Source organism: Typopeltis vanoorti, chromosome 22 (genome assembly GCF_054136105.1).
Source record: "Typopeltis vanoorti isolate ZY-2024b chromosome 22, IOZ_Tvanoo_1.0, whole genome shotgun sequence".
NCBI lineage: Eukaryota > Metazoa > Arthropoda > Arachnida > Uropygi > Thelyphonidae > Typopeltis > Typopeltis vanoorti.
Genome location: NC_143570.1, coordinates 79,460,193 through 79,480,224, shown reverse-complemented (window position 1 = coordinate 79,480,224; position 20,032 = coordinate 79,460,193). Strand labels below are relative to the sequence as shown.

Genomic DNA, 20,032 nt, shown 5'->3' with positions numbered 1-20,032 from the left:
GTTATTTTTAGCGAAGCATAAAAACTGGCTGGCGAACACAATCAGTTAGAGATAAAATTTATTTCTAGTAATGGGGGGGGGGGGGAGTTTCTCTCTCTATCAGGATGAAGTTTAACTGAGAATCAGCTATTAAAAGGTATTAGAAAATGTTAAACTTCCAGGACTTTCAAACCAAAAGGCACATGTTCTTTTCTTCTTCTAGCTTGTTTGACATGAAGATACAGTATTCCCTCGGCTGATGCAGTATTAATGTTAATTCAAACTTCCAGATTTATTAATTTTTTATTTTGCAATCTTCACATATATACTACATTACTGAGAATTATGATGTAAAATTTAAAAACAAACTTTTAATTCTTTATTCAGGGGTGCCAAAGATGAAGCTCTTCGTAACCAAAAAAATGCTCAGTCCAAGAAGCCAAAGAGTGCAAAAAAATGACTCATACAGTTATAGAAGCAGATCTGCTGCTGCTAGCCTGAGTGCCATATCTTCCTTTATGGCTGGTAGCTTGTAATCACCCTTCCTTGTATATGTGATCTGCTCTGTGTAATCTGCATCGTGAACTTCCAGTAGTTGAGATCTGTATACAGTATTCTCTACCTTTTTGTTTATCCCTCTAGTCACCATACTTGACTGCTGTTTATTTTCCCAGTAATCTCACCAGACCATAAACGGTGGTCACTTATCAGGTCACTTAAAAATGAACTTGTGTGTGTATGTATGCGCACGGAAGCGCATGTGTGTGAATGGGTGGGTGCATGCGAGAGCACCATGAAGACTGTATCCTGCTAATGATTACAGAGAAGATCCTACATAAATTACTGTAAGGTGCAACAAGAGAATATGAGATAAAGGTATACTGCCATCAGTTTAGTAAGTTATGTATACCAGAAATGTATTCATTATCATCTTCAGTGCATATGTATTTTTCATATTAATGTCAGGAAGAAAAAAAATTACACATAACTGCATATTGGCACTCTATAAAATTTTGAAAGCATTTATTTGTTCATAACATGGTACATTAATGCAATTGTAATAATTCTGTAATTATTACAGTAGCATTATACTAAGAAAGAACAAATTTTTATACCAAAAAGTGAGAAAAATGTTTTCTCTGTGAAGATTATTCTTAAACATTTAAATCTTACTTTCCAGTAAAGCATATCTGTGTAAATCATATTTTCTTGTTCAAATGAGGTCAGGTATTCTCAGACTTTCATAACAAGAAGCAGACTGTATACAAATGAACTTTTTTTGTGTAAATTTGTTGTTATATTATACTAAACTTAAAACAGTTTAATAGTTCCTCCCTTAGGTACAGGATTACTGTACTTTTATTTATTTTTATTTATTTCTAATAGTTTCATGAAGACCTACTTTCCATTCAATGCCATTCTTTTTTGTAAACTTCTTGAAACACATTAAATGATTGCATACTGATATATAGAATGAGTTAAAATACAATGTTCATATTCAAAATAAGTCCATCAGCAGCAGATCAAAATAATTAAATGGTATTCATATTAAGTTTTATTGGTCTGTAAAGTTTAAGGATGGAAAACCTAAAATACAAGTTCATTTCAAATAAAAATGTGTTTTCAGTAAAGAAGACAAGCTAGTGGTTTTTTTGGAAGCCTTGGATAACAAGACTAATAAAGAGCAAGATTGAGATTTTAAAATGTTAGTGAATCTCATTTTAAAAATAAGCTGTTTCTACCAGTTTTTAACAATACCCCCACAGGAAAACAAAGTTTGTTGAATTGTCATTAGTCTAAAGCACTTTTCTAGACAAAACTACATAAATCTTATTAGGCACTTGCTATAATGCCATTAGTGCCTGTACACACACACTATGGCTGTTAATAGTGTTAACAATTAAACTGTGATTATTCTATAATTTACATGTTCTCAACCAAGGGATAATGGATAGGTCCATGAATTCTATAAACTGATTTACAAAGCAGCATATATCAATCTGAATGAATGAATCAAACTGATTGATTAAAAAAAAAACTTTGTTATCCTGTCTAGCAAAATAATCCTAATTATAAGAATTAATATTTTTATTTCAGAAAGATAATTGCAAAAGAAATAAATTGCTTAGTTAAGACATTCAACTATTATTAGACAATTCTATAACATGTAGACATAACAAAATCTGAGATTTACCTAATGGCTAAAGTGTAAATGGTGCTGGTAAGGTTGGGAACTATGCCATAGTTAGAAACATGAAATTTGATTCGATTTAACACCAAATAGAATTCAGGCTGTGCCAAGCTTTGTTAATATAAATCAGATTTAGTTCAAAATGGTGATTTATGTGGAAAATATATATATATATATAATTTCATTATATAATTTAATTATAAGAGCAATTTTTATCTGAAAGAAAATCAGATGGTATTTGTTTTGAAGCCAGATGAAAGAAAATTGCTTCTTTTAAAAATTTGGTAGTGATTCAATTTTTAAAGGAACAATTTGAAAATAATTGCATCTTCTTTATCAATTCACTTTGTGTCACTTGAAGAATATGAACACTAAACTAGTTCTAGTCGGTCTTGGAAATCATTTTCATCCTATTCCTGTTTAGGTCTAGAATGAATCAGGTCTGCATTCATTGAAATCAACTAGTGTACTCTTTCATATAAAAATCTAGCATATTTGTTTCACATTTACAACAAATATACCATGAAAGAATATTTTGTAGATGTGAAACTAAAAATATATATTTTGTTTTTTTTGTCTGTTTATAATTATATAATGAAGTATTTTATAATGACCAAAGAAAAACTTGAAAATTTTTGTCCAATAGCAGAATACTCAGTTGTAAATGTAAACTAATTTTCATTCATTTCTATAATTTTTCATTATACCTTTGTAAGCCCAAATAAATATACTGATTTCTTTCAACAGCATAAGATTTGTAGTTTCTATATTTTAATAATCACAAACGAAAAATACATATTTTTAATAGCTTTAATACACAGGTAAAGTTATTTACATATCTTTGGAAGTTACTCTATGATCAGATCTCACTCAACACATTACATACTGTTCAAATCCTGTAAATTTCCTTAAAAACAGCATTTTTGATTCTATTGTAAGTGAAATTTACATAGCATATAACAGAAGTGTTATAAGAAACTATTCCTTTGAGCCCTATAAGTATATAGGGCAGAGGTTCCTGGTCTTTCTCTGCTCAGTGTTACAGTAATTTTTAATGGTTCCTAGGCCAAAAGAATAATACTCTACAATTCTGTTTATTAAGCAGTTAAGTCCAAACTACGTCCTAAGTACTTCCTTTTTAAAAACTTAGCAGCTGTTTTTTTTTCAAATGACTACTAAGTTTTTGCTGTGTTTGGGAACCACTGCTAAACTGAGTTAATTTGAGGATGCAAAATAATTAGAACATAATTCATGGCAGCTGAAATTAGTTAAACAGACAATTCATCTTCAAGACACAAGAGATCATAATCAACGGCATAGCAACTTGGCAAGTTTAGTCCACTTTCAAGGCATAATGAGTGGATTATGCATCAAGAATTCGTTTCAGAGGGTTGAACTGGAATCACATTTGCAGGCATCTTCATTTTTACTTTTAGAAACTATTCAACTTCTCAAAGAGCCCCAAGTTTAAAACAGAATTTAGCATGTGCAGTGCTTTAAACCTTATCACTCCAGTAGTAGGATTAGACAACATATGACAAATGAAGTACTGTTCTATTAGTGATCTCATTCTAGCAATAACACTAACTTAAATTTTCCATCTGGTATGGAAATCTTTAATAACATTTCATATGTACAAGTGCTGTATCAGAATATGCTGAAGTAAATATATTGTTTGCAATCATGCCACTCTTCTAGACCAACTGGTAAGGTGCACTGGTAAGAAGGGGTTAGCATTGAGATTTTAAAAGGAATTTTGCAACAAAAATATACTACACCAAAAACAAAAGACATTACTAAAAGTTTTCTTTTCAGTGACACTTATTTTTATTTTACTTCACTTTAGGAAGTAATCACTTTCTATTTTAAATCTCTTGCACACTGTATCATCTTAAACCAATCTAAAGATATTAACAATAACACAAGTGAATTTAGAATACATGGTCAGAGGACCAGAGCTCTTATAGCACCCATCTATAAAAAGGGAGAATTAGAGGAATTTTTGTACTGAGTGTTCAGGTCAGATTTATGCAAGTATACTTCAGAAAAACTGAAGAGAAAGTTGGATTGAGGCAAAAAAAAGAGGTTGTCAAATCAGATTTTCACTCTAAGACAAAACCAGCAGAATTAGTAAAGTAGGAAGTCAAGTAAATAAATTTATATGGAATAAGAGAAAGTTATCAAAATACTAAACTAGCTGTATTTAAACCAGTTTTAACCTATTGATCTGAGACCTAGGTTAGAAAATAAAGAATTTGATTAAATACTGGATATGAGAAAGATGAGGAGATTGAACACGACACTATCACATTAAAAAAAGAACTTAAACACTGTTAAGATTCAGGAATAAGTTGGCAGTGCTAATCTCAGGTGGTATGACTACTTAAAAAGAATGGAAAAAGGAAGGCTAGCAGAACAAGTGTTCTTTGCCATGATGGTAGGAAAAAGACCCAGATCTGGGTAGATTGATATCATAAAAAATGCTGCAGAAGACAGAAATATAAGGTCTGATAATATTGGAATCTTGATAGATAACAGATGAATTTGAAAGAAAATTGTTGATACGAAGTTAGTTATGATGTAACTTTTTCATGTAATAAATACAATCTTAAATGACGATGACTGTTTTTTTCTATTGCTGCGGATCGTCAATTCAACAAATCCATCAGTAACAACATCGCTCATTGGAAAAATGCTAATGCTGTGAAGCATTTCATTTCTAGTTGTAGTTGTTGATGTAAATATATTAGAAAAAGCATTGATAGTTGCTTTCTTGAAGTCAACCATTAATGTTTCGGGATCTAATGATGAATGTAAGGCAATTAAAGGGCTTATGTTCATCATTAGATCCTTAATAATCTGCTGTAAGTTAATTCTGATTTGCCAGGAAGCAAAGCAAAAAGCCACCGTGGAATCCTAAGAGGTCTCATGCCAGTACCAAGCCTAGATAAAGGAGGAGGGTCAGTCAGATGAGTGTCGATACTCTGACTGCAAAGAAAAAACACTATGGTTATCTGATGCCTATACAATCAACAGCTACAACATGCCAGCTTGGACGTTGCCTGGATCAACAAGGTCCACGATACCAATCGAGGGTTGGATCGAAAAGTGGGATACCAAAAGGAAACTGAAACTAACAGAACTATTACCAGTAGGAACATGGAATGTATGGACACTTTGGATGGCAGGAAAACTAGAATTACTTCGTGAGGAAATGAAGAGATATTGGTGTGATATAGTAGGACTGGTGGAGCTGCATTGGACATCAGCAGGAAAGATAAATAGATGCGAAGTCATATGGTCATAGCATGAAGCAGGATTTGGTTTCCTTCTTATGAAAAAAAAGTTAGAAAGGCACTCTCAGGATACAAACCAGTCAATGAACGAATCATAGCAGCAAGATTTCAATCAAAACCATTTAATATATCAATAGTCCAGGCATATGCACTCACATTTGACAGCACAGATGAGGATATTGACTTATTTTACAAAGATCTGACAGAGACAATAGAAACAACACCAAAGCAAGATGAAATACTAAATCACTTAAGGAATTGACAACGTAGATAAGAATATAAATTAAATAACTCTATTGTTCTCCTAAAAGTCCTAATGGTACCCCCTAGCAGGCTATGTAGGTGTTCTTGGCCATTGGGCTGTTGATGTAAGCCTCCCAAATTTGGGGCAGTCTTATGCAACCAAATTTGTTGAGTTTCTTAGGGCTAAGGCTGATTTCATGAATAGTCTTTCGAATTTGAAGTTGCTATGGTGGATTACTGTAGCTTTCTTCCACTGTATTCTGTGGCATGTATCCAGAGCATGGTCTGCAAGACCGGGGGGGGGGGGCTGTACTTGTGAAACTAGATGTAGTCCGTGTGTTCTGAAATTCTGATATTTGCTGTCCTGCCTGTTTGGCCAAAGTAAGACAGTCTACAGCTTCAAGGGACCTGGTATACACCAGGTAGGTCTAGAGAAAGTGGTTGGTATTTAGTGGATGGATAAGGGATGCCAATCGAGGTGCTTTGGATGTAGGGAATGATGATGGATTTAGAGTAATCCTTGTTATGAAAGGGGGTGTGTGTGGTTTGTTGGTTTCAATATTTTTTGAATTTTTTTTTTTTGGGGGGGGGGGGGGTAACCATTGGCAGAGAAAGTGTTGAGGATGTGATTATTTAGTTCAGTGTTTAGGGCTTTGTCGTTAGAACAGATTAGTTTAACCCTGTTGTATAGTGTTTTCACCACTCCATACTGTTGTGAGGGGGGGGGGATTGTTGGTGAATGTATGGGTATGTTTTCTATAAAGTGAGAAAACCAAGGTTCCATCAAGCTGGCAGGTGACTTGTATGTCTAGGAAAGGGAGGCTGTTGTTTTCCTCTTTTTCCAGAGTGAACTTGATTCTGGGGTGTTGGTTGTTTAAGTGTGTTAAGAAGGAGAGGAGTGTATCAGAGCCACGTGGCCAAATAGTGAACACATCATCATCGTTGTGAAGCCATATGGTTGGTTTTTTTGTGGGGCAGAGGCTAAGGCTTTTTCTCCAAAAGCTCCATAAAGAAATTAGCCAAGAGTGGGGAGGTGAACTAATTGCTGTCCCCTCTATTTGTTGTAGAATTTTCCCTGCCAAACGAAATAGCCTAAGTTCATTGTGAACTGAAATAGGGCTGAGATATCAGGAGAAAATTTAGCTTGGATTAGCTCTAAAGTTTCCTTGAGTGGAACGTTTATGAATAAGGAGGAGACGTCAAAGCTGACCATTATGTCAGTATGTTACGTTTTCTATGCTGGCTTTGAAGTGGGCTGAGTTTTTTTATGTGTGATGCCAGCATAGTGTGTGTGAGCGCTTCGGCCAAATGTTTAGCTAATTTTTATGTGGGGGAATCAGTGCCATCCACTATGGGACGTAATGGTACATTTCTTTATGTATTTTTGGGAGTCCATAAATAAAGCGGGGGGGGGGGGTATAGAGTTAAACAGTTTTAATAATCTGTTAGTAACTTCTACAGGCCAAGAAGTGACTTTCTTAAGGAGCCTGTGAAGTTTTCTGATTTGTGAGTTGATGGGATTGTATTCGATAGGGAGGTAAGTAGCCCAATCTAATAGAAGATCATTAAGCTCACCTGTGTAGTCCTTTTGGTTAAGTACTACAGTTGCATTTCTCTTATCTGCTTTGGTGATAACTATTTCTTTATTATTCCTCATTTCCTGCAGAGCTTTATATTCCTTATTGGATATGTTGGTCTTGCTTTGGAGAGGACACAGGCTACATCCAGTCGTACACTGTAAGCAATTTGATTCGGAAGGTGGCGGATTCTGTGTTCGATCCGGATCATAATATCCTCACTAGGTATTTTTCTGGGAGCAATGCCAAAGTCGAGGTTACGTGAAAGTACGTTGAGTGCTTCAGGGTGACTGAAGAAAGGTTGATTACGGTGTTGGTAGGAAGTTTTGGATTGACAGTAGAGTTCTTTTTAATTTTTTGATTTGTCGATGTGTTTTAATCTTAGCTGCAGTACACGAGACGTCATGTAAAATTGACCAAAGCTCGTGATTTAAAGTGCACGAATAGCTTTGTTAATGTCAGCTAAGAGAAACCGTGTGGCATTATTTCTCAGCCAATAGCTACCCCCCCCCAAAAAAAAATATATATATTGAAACCAACAAACTACAACCCCCCCCCCCCTTTCACAACAAGGATTACTCTAAATCCGCCACCATTCCCTACATCCAAGGCACCTCGGAAAAAATTAACAAAATCTAAAAAAACATGACTCGACCTCCTGTTAAAATGCATATTATCAAAAGAATTGTATACTGAGCACACACGATTTGTTCTTCTGAGTCTCTTCTATTAAAAGAATTAACATACAGAAAATTGGCATCCCTTATCTGCTCCACTAAAGACCAAACACTTCCCCGAGACCTGGTGTATACAAGGTCCCTTGCAGCTGTAAACTGTCTTACTTTGGCCAAACAGGCAAGACAGCGGATATCAGAATTTCTGAACACAAGGACTACATCCAGTTTCACAAGTACAGCCACCCTGGTCTTGCAGACCATGCTCTGGATACATGCCACAGAATACATGGAAGAAAGCTACAGTAATACATCATAGCAAGTTCAAATTCGAAAGACTATTCATGAAATTAGCCGCAGCCCTAAGAAACTCTTCAAACCTCAACAAATTTGGTTGTATGAGACTGCCCCAAATTTGGGAGGCTTACATCAGCAGACCTTCAGCCCAATGGCCAAGAACACCTACATAGCCCACTAGGGGGCACCATCAGAACTTTTAGAACAATAGCTTCATCACTTCATTCTCAGTTACTGTGTTGTAGTGCCTACGTGCACGTGCCGTTTTTGTAAGTTCCTTTTGAAGATGGCAACGTGACGTTGCGGAAACATCAGAAATATTTATTAAAGTATTATTTAATTTATATTCTTATCTACGTTGTCAATTCCTTAAGTGATTTAGTAATGCATAACCAACGTATAAGCTTGTCTGCAAGATGTACTAATTATTGAAGGAGATTGGAATGCTAAAAAACAATCCTTTGCAGACAAATATATCCATGCATCTTCACATAAAACATATTATCAAAAGAATTGTATACTGAGCACACACAATTTGTTCTTCTGAGTCTCTTCTATTAAAATAATTAAAATATAACTTACTCTGTTATTTAATGCATCAAGCAAAACTCAATACAAAAATTAATTCATAATTATCATCTCCTCCCCCAGATTGCCATCTGATGTTAAAAGTATCTGCATACCTCACCTTAAAGTAACTTATGAACAAATAGCAAGGCCTTTTGGTGGATATAATCTGTATACCACCTTTAAACCAACCTAAAAGTTATTTTTCTTACTGCCTATCAAAGATACATTATCATTTCGATCCTTGCCTGGTGTTTATCCAATACTCTGTTCTTGTCATCTTTGCTACTTGAGACAGACTGGCCATTCTGCTGTGCTTAGGATCTAAGAACATCAAGATTATATAAGATTTCAGGAATCAGCAGGTTCAGGCCTTGCTTCCCATGCTGTCGACACTGGACACAGTTCAACAGAACCAAACCAAGATGTTGCACTAAAATAGGTTCACATTTGATCTTCTAATTTTCGAATTATGTGAAGCCCTATGCACAAATCCTAATTAGACAGAATGCCTAGCTATAAGTTTTGGGAAGTGATTGCTGTTAATTGTTTATATTTTAAAAATTAATTATACAGCTGTGGCCAAGATGCGATAGTGTATGCATGCTATAATAAATTTAGTTTAATCCTTTATCCAAGCGTGAGCAAACAACGTTTGTGCCTGAAAATATTTTCAGGACTGAGGTAAGATAGTACAACACCGGGCAACTCGAAGCAAAGGTGGACCAATCTAACATCACTCCTATCTCAGTATCTCCCATAGGACAAAACACATTTTGCAGATATGTATAATGTTATGCATTAAGGGAAGGGCCACTACCCAGACCAGTTTTGACCTTTATTGAGGTCTCATCAGTGGGAACCAGGCCCAGAAGTGGAGATACCAAGGCAGAAGCAATGGAGAGGTCATCTTTCCCTGTAGGAGTTGCAAATAGGTGTGCCACCTTATTATTAAATTATTCTGGATTTAGAGAAAGATGTTGAAAGTTTATTTTTCACTTGGTTAGACTATAATAAATTTAGTTTAATCCTTTATCCATGTGTGAGCAAACAACGCTTGTGCCTGAAAATATCTTCAGGACTGAGGTAAGGTAGTACAACACCGGGCTACCTCAGTCCTGAAGATATTTTCAGGCACAAACATTGTTTTCTCACACTTGGATAAAAGATTAAACTAAATTTATTATAGTCTGTCTAACCAAGTGAAAAATAAACTTTCAATGTGTATGCATGCTGTATGACTTATTCTTGTGTTCATAATTTAAATATTGAATGACATGTTGGACGAAATCTAAGAGTAATAAATTCTATTTAGTTCTCTTAGATGGGTGAAGCCATTATTTAAAACATTACACTATGTCTAACATACATGTCTCTATTAAATATTTAGTAAGCCACAGCTTATTAATGAAAGCAGTAAACTCAATCCTTTGTGTATAAACATGTAAATTACTTCCAGGCTTTTTCCTATAATATATCTGCACTATATTCTTGGCCCAGTTGGACATCTTTCTCATTTCATCCCCAAACATACTCAAAAAGTCCAACCTAAAGAGTGCAGGTCCTGTTTCATCAGATTCATAACCATGAGCTCCATGATATTTTTACATATTTTACACATTACATTGTGTTTACATATTTACAAAGCTTACCTGAGCTTAGAAATTCTCAGCATTCCTCTTGTTCTACTTTCACTGACTTGCAGCATTAGGTCTCACCACAATAAATGTCTCTAGGTTCCTGTTCCATTCAAGTCCGGGCCATCTCTTTCATACACATCATTTCTTCCACATGGCCTGGCACACTGAATTATTTGCTAGCATAGCTTTCTTTAACTCTGTATACTCTCATATCTCAGTACTAATTAACAACTTTCACTCTCCTAGCAATCATTTCATATTCTCTCACATAATATATTTATCTTATCTCTTTTACATTATTTTTCTGTTTTTCTATCATATTATATTATATTAGTTGCATCCATTATTTTGGCTCACAGGAAGCAAAAAGCAACTCCATCTTCAAACAATGATTAGTGAATCACTATACTATATTTCTTTATTCTCACATTCTAATTAACTTATCAATGTCCATGCTTTCCTGCTTTTTCTTACCTTGTCTTGATATTTGTAAATGTTTCTTGACTTTCTCTAACTCCCTGTTCAGGTTTCTAATAATTCCTTTTAATCTAAAAATTTCATATGTAGTACAACATATTTTCTTTATTTGTGTTATCAATATAACTGTTGTCTCCAGATTGTACATTATCCTTTGCTTTTTTGATACTGCTCTATTTTTCTGCTAGGTTTCTGGTTGCCATTATTAAAATCTTTTATAAATATGTCTTTAAATCTATTAGTAAATGCACTAAATAAAATAAAGCCAATACTAACTACTAAAAAAAACTACCAATAAATAATTAAAAACCTATCTTAAAGCAGCTTTGAACAACACATCCACACCCAAAATCAAAACATTTCATGTGCAAACTTTTGTTTGCTCATGTTTGGGAATAAAATAAGGATGAAAAGAAGACTAATTTCTTGTAAAGTAATTTACTTTTGCAAGAAATTACAAACTTGCTTAAAACTGACTATAATAATGCCATGACAGATATAGGGACCACACTACCAAACATATCATGAGACCCAAAGAGATCTAAAAATGCCTTAATGTGAATATAAAGCAATAAATATTGCATATATTTAATCAATTCTGTATGATGATATCAAAAATTATTCTAAATTGGATCCAAACATGAAAGCAGAGTTGATGATGAGACAAGATATGAACTGCATGTGAAATGAAATGCATTACGGATATACATGGAAGAGTGAATTACATAACGAATGATTTGAGAGTGGCTCTCTATGGAGATTCCATTATTAGAGGAGTGGTGAATGAGAAGGTGTATAAGGTTTGTTTTCCTGGTGATAGAATGTAGAGAGAGTGATAGAAGCACTGGACATGAGGAATAAGAGCACAAGAGTTGGTTGTAGTAGGGATGAATGATTTGGATGGGAACAAGGAAAATGCCACATTTAATATAAGAATATTAAGGAGAGTAAAAGATAACAGTGTGGTAGGAAAAGTAGCCAAATGTGTTGCCAAGGTATGATAGTGATGAATTGAGGAGATTATGAATGATATGTTAGCACAGTTATGTGAGGGGAATGGAGTGCATTTTGTGAATGTGTTGGAAGAATTTGAGAGACTGGTGGAATTGTATAAAGAAGACAGGCTGCATTTAAATGGTTTTGATGTGAGTCAACTAGAGAGATTATTGCTGTCAGGAGAGGTAATGATTGAAATGAAAAGATCTGAGGTGGTGCCAGGTGATTTGAAAGAGCAAAAAACGCAGGGTAGGGAGAGGTATTTGCTCACTTGCAAATGAAGGTGAATATCATGAAGTAAATGAGAGAGTGGAAGCACATCACAAACAGGGAAATGGGGGAGGGGGGTCAGGGTGGATGGGAAGACACTTTATGAAATGTGGATGCTGGATTCAGAAGCGAATGTGCAAGTGGGCAAACACAAATTGAGATGGCCCGACCTGGGATGGGAGGGGAGAGTTTGGGTGTGAGGAAAGTTGTAGAATTGGTGATAATAATATAGAGGAAGTGACTGGGGAAAGTATTGAAGTCACATCGGAGAAGTGATGTTCATAGGACTTGCAGAACCAGTAATTATTTCTTATATTTATTTACTAATGCTAGAAGTATTCGAAATAAGGGGAATGAAATTGTTGCTTTGCTTGAGTTATTTGCCCCAAAATTGTTGATATAAGTGAGACATGGTTAGATGACAATGACATCCTGACAGGAATAAAGATGAATGGATATGATATTTTTCATGAAGACAGACAGGGAAGAAAGGAAGGAGGAATACAGTTAATGGTAGCAGATGAGTTGTGCCCATCTAAGGTGAATTTGCAAAGAGCAAATAGTGGCCACGGTTTTGAGGCAGTATGGTGTTAGGTAGAGGTAAACGGGGTGAAATATTTAGTTGGGTGTTGCTATAGACCTGGTAATATGGAGGATAATGAGAAGAAAATGTATAGGCAAATTGGCCTAGCTGGCAAGAAACGAGTGATCATTATGGGCGACTTTAATTATGGTAATATAGACTGGAATCAAGAGAGTGCATTTGGGAATAAAGAAAATGAGTTTTTGAAAGACAATTACCTTAGGCAGTATGTAATGGAGGGTACACGAGGATCAAGAATATTGGATTCGATCATCTCATCAGATGATGTTATTATAAATGAGGTGTCCAATCTTCCACCAGTTGGTGAGAGTGACCACTTGCAGGGTGACCAGTCATTCAAGGACATCTGTTAGAAAGGGATATATCTGGAATTATAAGACTGGTAATTATGAAAAGCTCAGGAAACATCTTGCAATAATAAATTGGAAAGAGGAACTGGATGGAAAGAATATCAATGATGCTTGGGCACTACTCAAGAACTATTTGGTGGAGACAATATCAAAATGCATTCTGAAGGTTAAGAGGGTAAATACAGCAGTTATGAAATGGATGAATCAAGAGATAAGATGTAATCTGGAAGAAGGTATTATGGAAGAAACACAAGATGTAGTTATAACAGCCAGTTGCATGAGAAATACAAAGAGCAGGTGAGGAAGGTGATGACTCGCTTGATAAGAGCAGCAAAAGTGTAGTATGAGCAGCAGTTAGAAGTGGCCAAAAAAAAAAATCCTAAGAAGTTTTTTTGATATGTGGCTAGTAGAAGAATGATTATTTTAGGACAGGACCGAACGGAGGAATGATAACTGCTTCAGAGGATGTAGTTGAGATATTTGTTGTATGTCATATCCCTACATGTTTCGCGGGCACAGAGGTCTGACATACGTCAGTTTACAGGCCGAAGTTAACCCTGTGAGAATGGCCAGTCCTCAGCAGAGTGCCAACAGCATCGAACAACTGATCTCCTTCCAACTACTAATCACACTCAGACTTGCTGAAGTTTTTGCTTAAGACATTAGTACCAAAGACTCTACCAATTGACCAATCTTTGCTGGCCCTTGAGATATTTAATGAGCAAATTTATAAAGGTATTTCATTCTTATGAATGTGGCATAATACAAAACTTGAAAGCAGTGGGAAAGGAGGAGGAAGAACTATTAGTAAGTGAACAGGATGTATATGAGGAACTGAATAGACTTGATGTAAATATAAGGCTGTAGGACTTGATGCTATTTCACCATGTGTTTTGAGAGAATGTTCCAGAGAGTTAACAACAGCTTTTACATATCTTTTCAATATGAGTCTTTCACTACGTCAAGTTCCAAAGGAGTGGAAAGAGGATAAAATTGTTCCAATTCATAAGGGAGGTGATAACAGTAGGGCTTTGAATTATAGACCAGTCTTTGTGTCTGGAGTTGTGGTTAAGGTATTAGAGAAGTTAGTTAGGACCAGGATTCAGAATTGGGTTGACAACAGAAAAATACTCTTTGGCAGCCATCATCTCCATGATGACCACCAAAAAGTATGAACACACACAAAGAAATGTATAGATACAAATTAATAACAGAAAAAACTCACGTACAAAGATTATTTAATAGTATAATTTTCACAGGCGAAAATTATACTATTAAATAATCTTTGTACGTGAGTTTTTTCTGTTATTAATTTTGTATCGATATGTCTACTCACAGTATACCACTTTTAAAACTTAAAGAAATGTATAGGCAACTTAACTGGGTAAGAAAGCAAGCAAGGAGTGATCATTATGGGTGATTTCAATTATAGCAATACTGAAGAGATAGCATCAGGGAATAAAGAGAATGAATTTTGTGTTCTCAAGGGACACTGATCTTAGGCAGTATGTAAAGGAGGGCACGCTGAGGGTTAAGAATCTTAGCACTGGTTATATCATCAGAGGATATGATTGTGAATGGAGTGTCTAATCTTCCTGCAGTTTGTGAGTGACCATGCAGCAATCACCTGTGTTACAGCCAATTATATGAGAACTTGTGTAAAGAAAGGAAATATGTGGAACTAGAAGGGTGGTGATTATAAAAAGCTTTATCAATGTATTGGAAAGAGAAGCTGAATGGGAGAGATACAGAACACTGTGGAGACAAAACAAGATAAATGGTGGTAATAATCAGTTGCATGAAGAGGACAAAGAGTAAGCCACTCGGTAGGTAATGACAGCAGAAGTGTAATATTCTCTAATAATAAATTTAGTTTAATCCTTTATCCAAGTGTAAGCAAACAAAGTTTGCACCTGAAGCATCTTCAGGGCTGAGACAACTCGTGGTAAAGGTGGACCTACCTCTCATCACTCCTTGTCTTAATATCTGCCATAATGCAGAGCACATATCCTTGTAGACATGTATACTGCTATGCATTAAGGGAAGGGCCGCTACCCAGACCGGTTTTGACCTTTATTGAGGTCTCATCAGTGGGAGCCAGACCCAGAAGTGGTGATACTAAGCCAGAAGCCAGAAGCATATTTACCTATACGAGTTGCCAAAAGGTGTACCACCTTATTATTAAATAAATCTGGATTTAGAGAAAGATGTTGGAAGTTTTTTCCCACTTGGTTAGACTATAATAAATTTATGTAGAAAGTTTTTTACCTTGGGTATATACTAAAAGGTCAAGTTTGCACCTGAACATAGTTCAAGTCTCAGGCAACTCGTGCTTGCCTCAAGTTGTAAGGCAACTCGTGGTTACGAGTTGCCAGACTTGAGCTATGTTCAGGCGGAAGCTTGACTTACTTATATGTTTGCTTACTTGGGAAAAAGGATTAAAACCTAGCTTATTAAATTGCTTGGTATCTTTAACATATAATAAATTTAGTTTAATCCTTTATCCAAGTGTAAGCAATCCTGAAGATACTTCAGGTGCAAACTTTGTTTGCTTACACTTCGATAAATGATTAAACTAAATTTATTATAGTCTAACCAAGTGGGGAAAAACTTCCAAAATCTTTCTCTAAATCCAGAGTAATTTAATAAGGTGGTATACCTTTTGGCAACTCATATAGGTAAATATGACTTCTCCATTGCTTCTGCCTTAGTATCACCACTTCTGGGTCTGGCTCCCACTGATGAGACCTCAATAAAGATTGAAATCGGTTGGAAGCTTGGGTGATGAATGGCAATGCTGTAGTCCATGAAGTTAACTGAGGCACGGCTGTTGCTGTTACAGCTCAGATATGAGCGGCTCTGCTCGGTGGTGGGGAACAACGCTGAGTTTTTGGAGTTTGACCTATACTTGAACATTCAATAAAGGTCGAAACTGGTCTGGGTAGTGGCCCTTTCCTTAATGCATAGCAGTATACATGTCTGCAAGGATATGTGCTTTGCATTATGGGAGATACTAAGACAACGAGTGATGAGATCTTGGTTCGCCTTTACCACAAGTTGCCTCAGTCTTGAAGACTCTTCAGGTGCAAACTTTGTTTGCTTATACTTGAACTGGGGGGACGTTGTGCCCCCCCCCCAGTGTTCCGGGCTGGTAGGTTGGTTCTCCTTGAATTCTGAAGACTCAGAAGGAAGTTCCACTCCCTGGTGCCCATATATACATATACAGTATATGTACACTAATGCCAGGAGTATTAGGAACAAGAAGGAAGAGTTTTATGGCCATGGTTGGCACTTCCAGACCACAGGTTGTTGGTATTAGTGAAACATGGCTGACAGAAGATAATAAAGCTAGTGGGATTGAATGCGACGGGTATAGTGTGTTCAGGAGTGACAGGGTGAATAAAAAAGGGGGGGGAGTGTTATTGATGATAGCTGATAAGCTGCAGCCAAGGAGTATAGAAGTTCAACTGCAGGATAGAGAAAAGAGCACATTTGAGGCTGTTTGGTGTGAGATAGAATCTAGCAGAACAAAATATACAATTGGGTGCTGCTATAGACCAGGTGATGGAATAGATGGTGGGGATAGTATGCATAGGCAAATAGAAGAAATGAGTGGAAGAAGGGTAATTATTATGGGTGATTTCAATTATGGTAACATTGACTGGAAAGAGGAGAGGGCACATGGGAGGAAGGAGTTGTCCCTTAATGCGGTTATTAAGGGACAACTATCTACGGCAACATGTAGTGGAAAATACCAGGGGGAAGAGAGTGCTGGACCTTGTAATTGCAACTGAGAATGTGGCTGTAACGAACATGACCATGTTGCCACCAATTGGTGAGAGTGACCATAAGGTCATGACTTGGGAGGTGGCTAAAGGAGTGGAATTTACAATTAAGACAGGGTACATGTGGAATTACCGGGCTGGTAAGTATGACAAGCTTAGGTGTGTGCTTGGCTCAGTGCCATGGCATGTAAAACTGCAAGGGCTGGATGTTGATAGTGCATGGGAGGTGGTTAAGAACTGTTTGCAGGAGGCAATGGTTGACTGTATACCAAGAGTCCGAATAATAAATCAAGTAGGGGTTAAATGGATGAATAACACTATTAAGCTTGAGCAGCAAAAAAAGAAACAATTGTGGAGGGAATTTAAGGAGAACGGTGACCATCAGGCACAGGAACAGTATAAAGCTCAGGCCAGGATGGTAACAAGGGTGGTAAGAAAAGCAAAAGGCGGATTACGAAAGAAAATTGGCCATGTAGGCTAAAGAGAATCCCAAACAATTTTTTCAATATGTTGCAAGTAAAAGGAAAAATGCTCATGGTAGAATGATCTTAAAAAATGCTGAGGGTAGGGAGGTAACCGAATCAGTCAATATTGTGGAATTACTGAGCGAGCACTTTGCAAGAGTATATCATCCAGGTGGTGACTTTGCAGGAATGGAAGAACCAACACTTATACTGCAATTGTGTTGAATGAAGTAAAGGTAACTAAGTCCATTACAGAACCTCAATGTCAATACATCTGTGGGATTGGATGGTATACCAGCTCGTGTCGTACGTGAAGTGGCTAAAGAATTGTCAGTGCCCTTGACCATTTTGTTTAATTTGAGCCTCGGGTCTGAGTCAGTCTCAAGGGGGTGGAAAGAGGGGAAAATAGTTCCACTGCACAAAGGTGGTTCCAAGGCTGCTGTTGAAAATTACCGGCCAATCAGCATAACAGGAATCATTATCAAAGTCTTAGAGAAAATAGTCAAGAGGAAAATACAAGATTCGATAGAAGAAAATGTGATACTGTATCAGGGACAGCATGGTTTTGTGAAGGGTAGGTCATGCCTCAGTAACTTGCTCACGTATTATAACACAGTGATGGCTGAACTGGATAAGGGTAATGGGTTTACAGTGATTCTACTGGACCTTGCTAAGGCCTTTGACAGGATACCACATGGAATTCTAGTCAGTAAATTGCAGCATATGGGAATGGATATAGGGTTGGTGAGATGGATTGGAGGGTGGTTGATGGAGAGAGATATCAGAGAGTGGTTTACTCAGGAGTAGAGTCCACAAGACGGCCTGTGACTAGTGGTGTGCCACAAGAATCTGTTCTTGGACCACTGCTGTTTAATTTGTTCATTAATGATATAGGAAAGGATCTGAGAGGAACAGTTCATTTGTTTGCGGATGATGCGAAGTTGGGTAGGGCAATAGTGAATGCAGATGACGTCAAAATTTTGCAGGATGATTTGGATAGATTGGAGGTCTGGGCTAAGGAGAATGGATGTCAATTTAATGTGGCAAAATGTAAGGTTATGCATTTTGGGGTGAAAAGATTGGCGGCAGTTTACTGCTTCTAGTAGTAAGAATTATACGTTGGTTAGACATAACTGGTAATTAATTTCCGGAATTAACAACGCATATGAAGTATATTAATTAAAGAAATGAGAAGTGATTCATTAAAGTTATCTTTAATTAATATACTTCATATGCGTTGTTAATTCCGTAAATTAATTGGCAGTTTACTGCATTGGTAGAACTGTGCTCCAGGAAATTGATGAGGCACGAGATTTAGGAGTGTTGGTGGATAAGGAATTGAAATTTAGGGGACACATTGCAAAAGTGGCCAAATCAGCTCATCAAATCACTTGGTTGCTGAAGAATACGTTGACAAGCAGAGACAAACAGGTTATTGTTCCTCTGTATTGAGCCTTGATAAGACCCCATCTCGACTACTGTGCCCAGATTTGGTCACCTAGGTTTCTTCTTGATGGGGAGGAGGTGGAGAGGATCCAGAGGCGAGTGACCAAGATGATAGCAGGTCTGTGGAATGAACCTTATGAGAACAGGTTGAGGATTTGTGGGTTGCAAAAATTAGTTGATAGGCGGAGGAGGGGAGATATGATTGAGACATTCAAATTACTGAAGGGTTTCTATAAAATTAATTCAGAAGATATTTTTGAGAACAGGGCTGGTTTTGAGAGAACTAGGGGACATCCATGGAAAATGGGTAAAAGTGTGGTTAGTAAAGGTGTTAGAGCTGGGTTCTTTACTTTTAGAGTAGTGAATGAGTGGAATGCGCTCCCTGAGTCTGTGGTGGATGCTGTGACAGTGAATGAGTTTAAGGCGAGGTATGATAGATACTGTATGAATGTCGAATAGTTGTGATGAATATGATTTGGGGCCTCCCTCGATGAGTCTAATGACTCCCTGGAGTTGCCCGTAGTAATAGTAATATTAAGAAAAATAGTAAATAAAACTAGACTAGATAAAATAAAAAATAATGTGAAATACAAGCAATAAACAACTGAGTATCAACTCGAAGAATAAAATGGATTGAACATGTGGAAAGAAAAGTAAAGATAGAATAATAAAACAAGTGTATAGTTGTTGAATTGGTTTTAAACAGTATTGATGCAAACACAGATTGATAAGAAAATAACTATTTATTAACTTAAAAACTAATATTTAACTTTTAAGTTAATAAATATATTAACTTATAAAATTATACACAACCACAATTCGGTGTAACAGTGGGACTAGTATAAGTAATAATTGCAGCGTGCAACACAAGAATACAGTATCATCTAAGTTTAAAAAAAAAAAAAAAAAAATAGTCCAAATAGTAGTCCTTGAAAGTTTTGAAAAAAATAAAATTAAAATAAATATTAATTTGATCTTACCATACTTATTAAGGTTTGGAGTATGTTTTAACACTTCTGTTGATTCCAGGAACCTCTCTGACTTGTAGAAGCTTCTGTGCAGTACTTTTATTTTTTTCAATTGATCCTGTGTGCTGGGACAAAGCATGGTCTGCCAGACCAGACTTGCCATAGCGAAAATGTCGGATATATTTTTTGTGTTCACTGAGGTAGATGT

General features: G+C 36.4%; 2 protein-coding genes across 4 annotated transcripts in view; one reads left to right on the top strand and one right to left on the bottom strand.

The window, feature by feature from the left end:
* LOC150094511 (uncharacterized) overlaps positions 1 to 2,922 on the top strand; it is a 632,643-nt gene extending 629,721 nt beyond the window's left edge. For all 3 annotated transcript variants that reach the window (XM_090412024.1, XM_090412025.1, XM_090412027.1), the window contains one exon: positions 367 to 2,922. In XM_090412024.1, the coding sequence (XP_090268150.1) occupies positions 367 to 439 (73 nt within the window). In that variant the 3' untranslated portion in view covers positions 440 to 2,922. The remainder of the gene's footprint in view (positions 1 to 366) is intronic.
* Positions 1 to 20,032, bottom strand: part of MetRS-m (Methionyl-tRNA synthetase, mitochondrial) — a 392,083-nt gene that overhangs the window by 61,434 nt on the left and 310,617 nt on the right. The window lies entirely within an intron of this gene.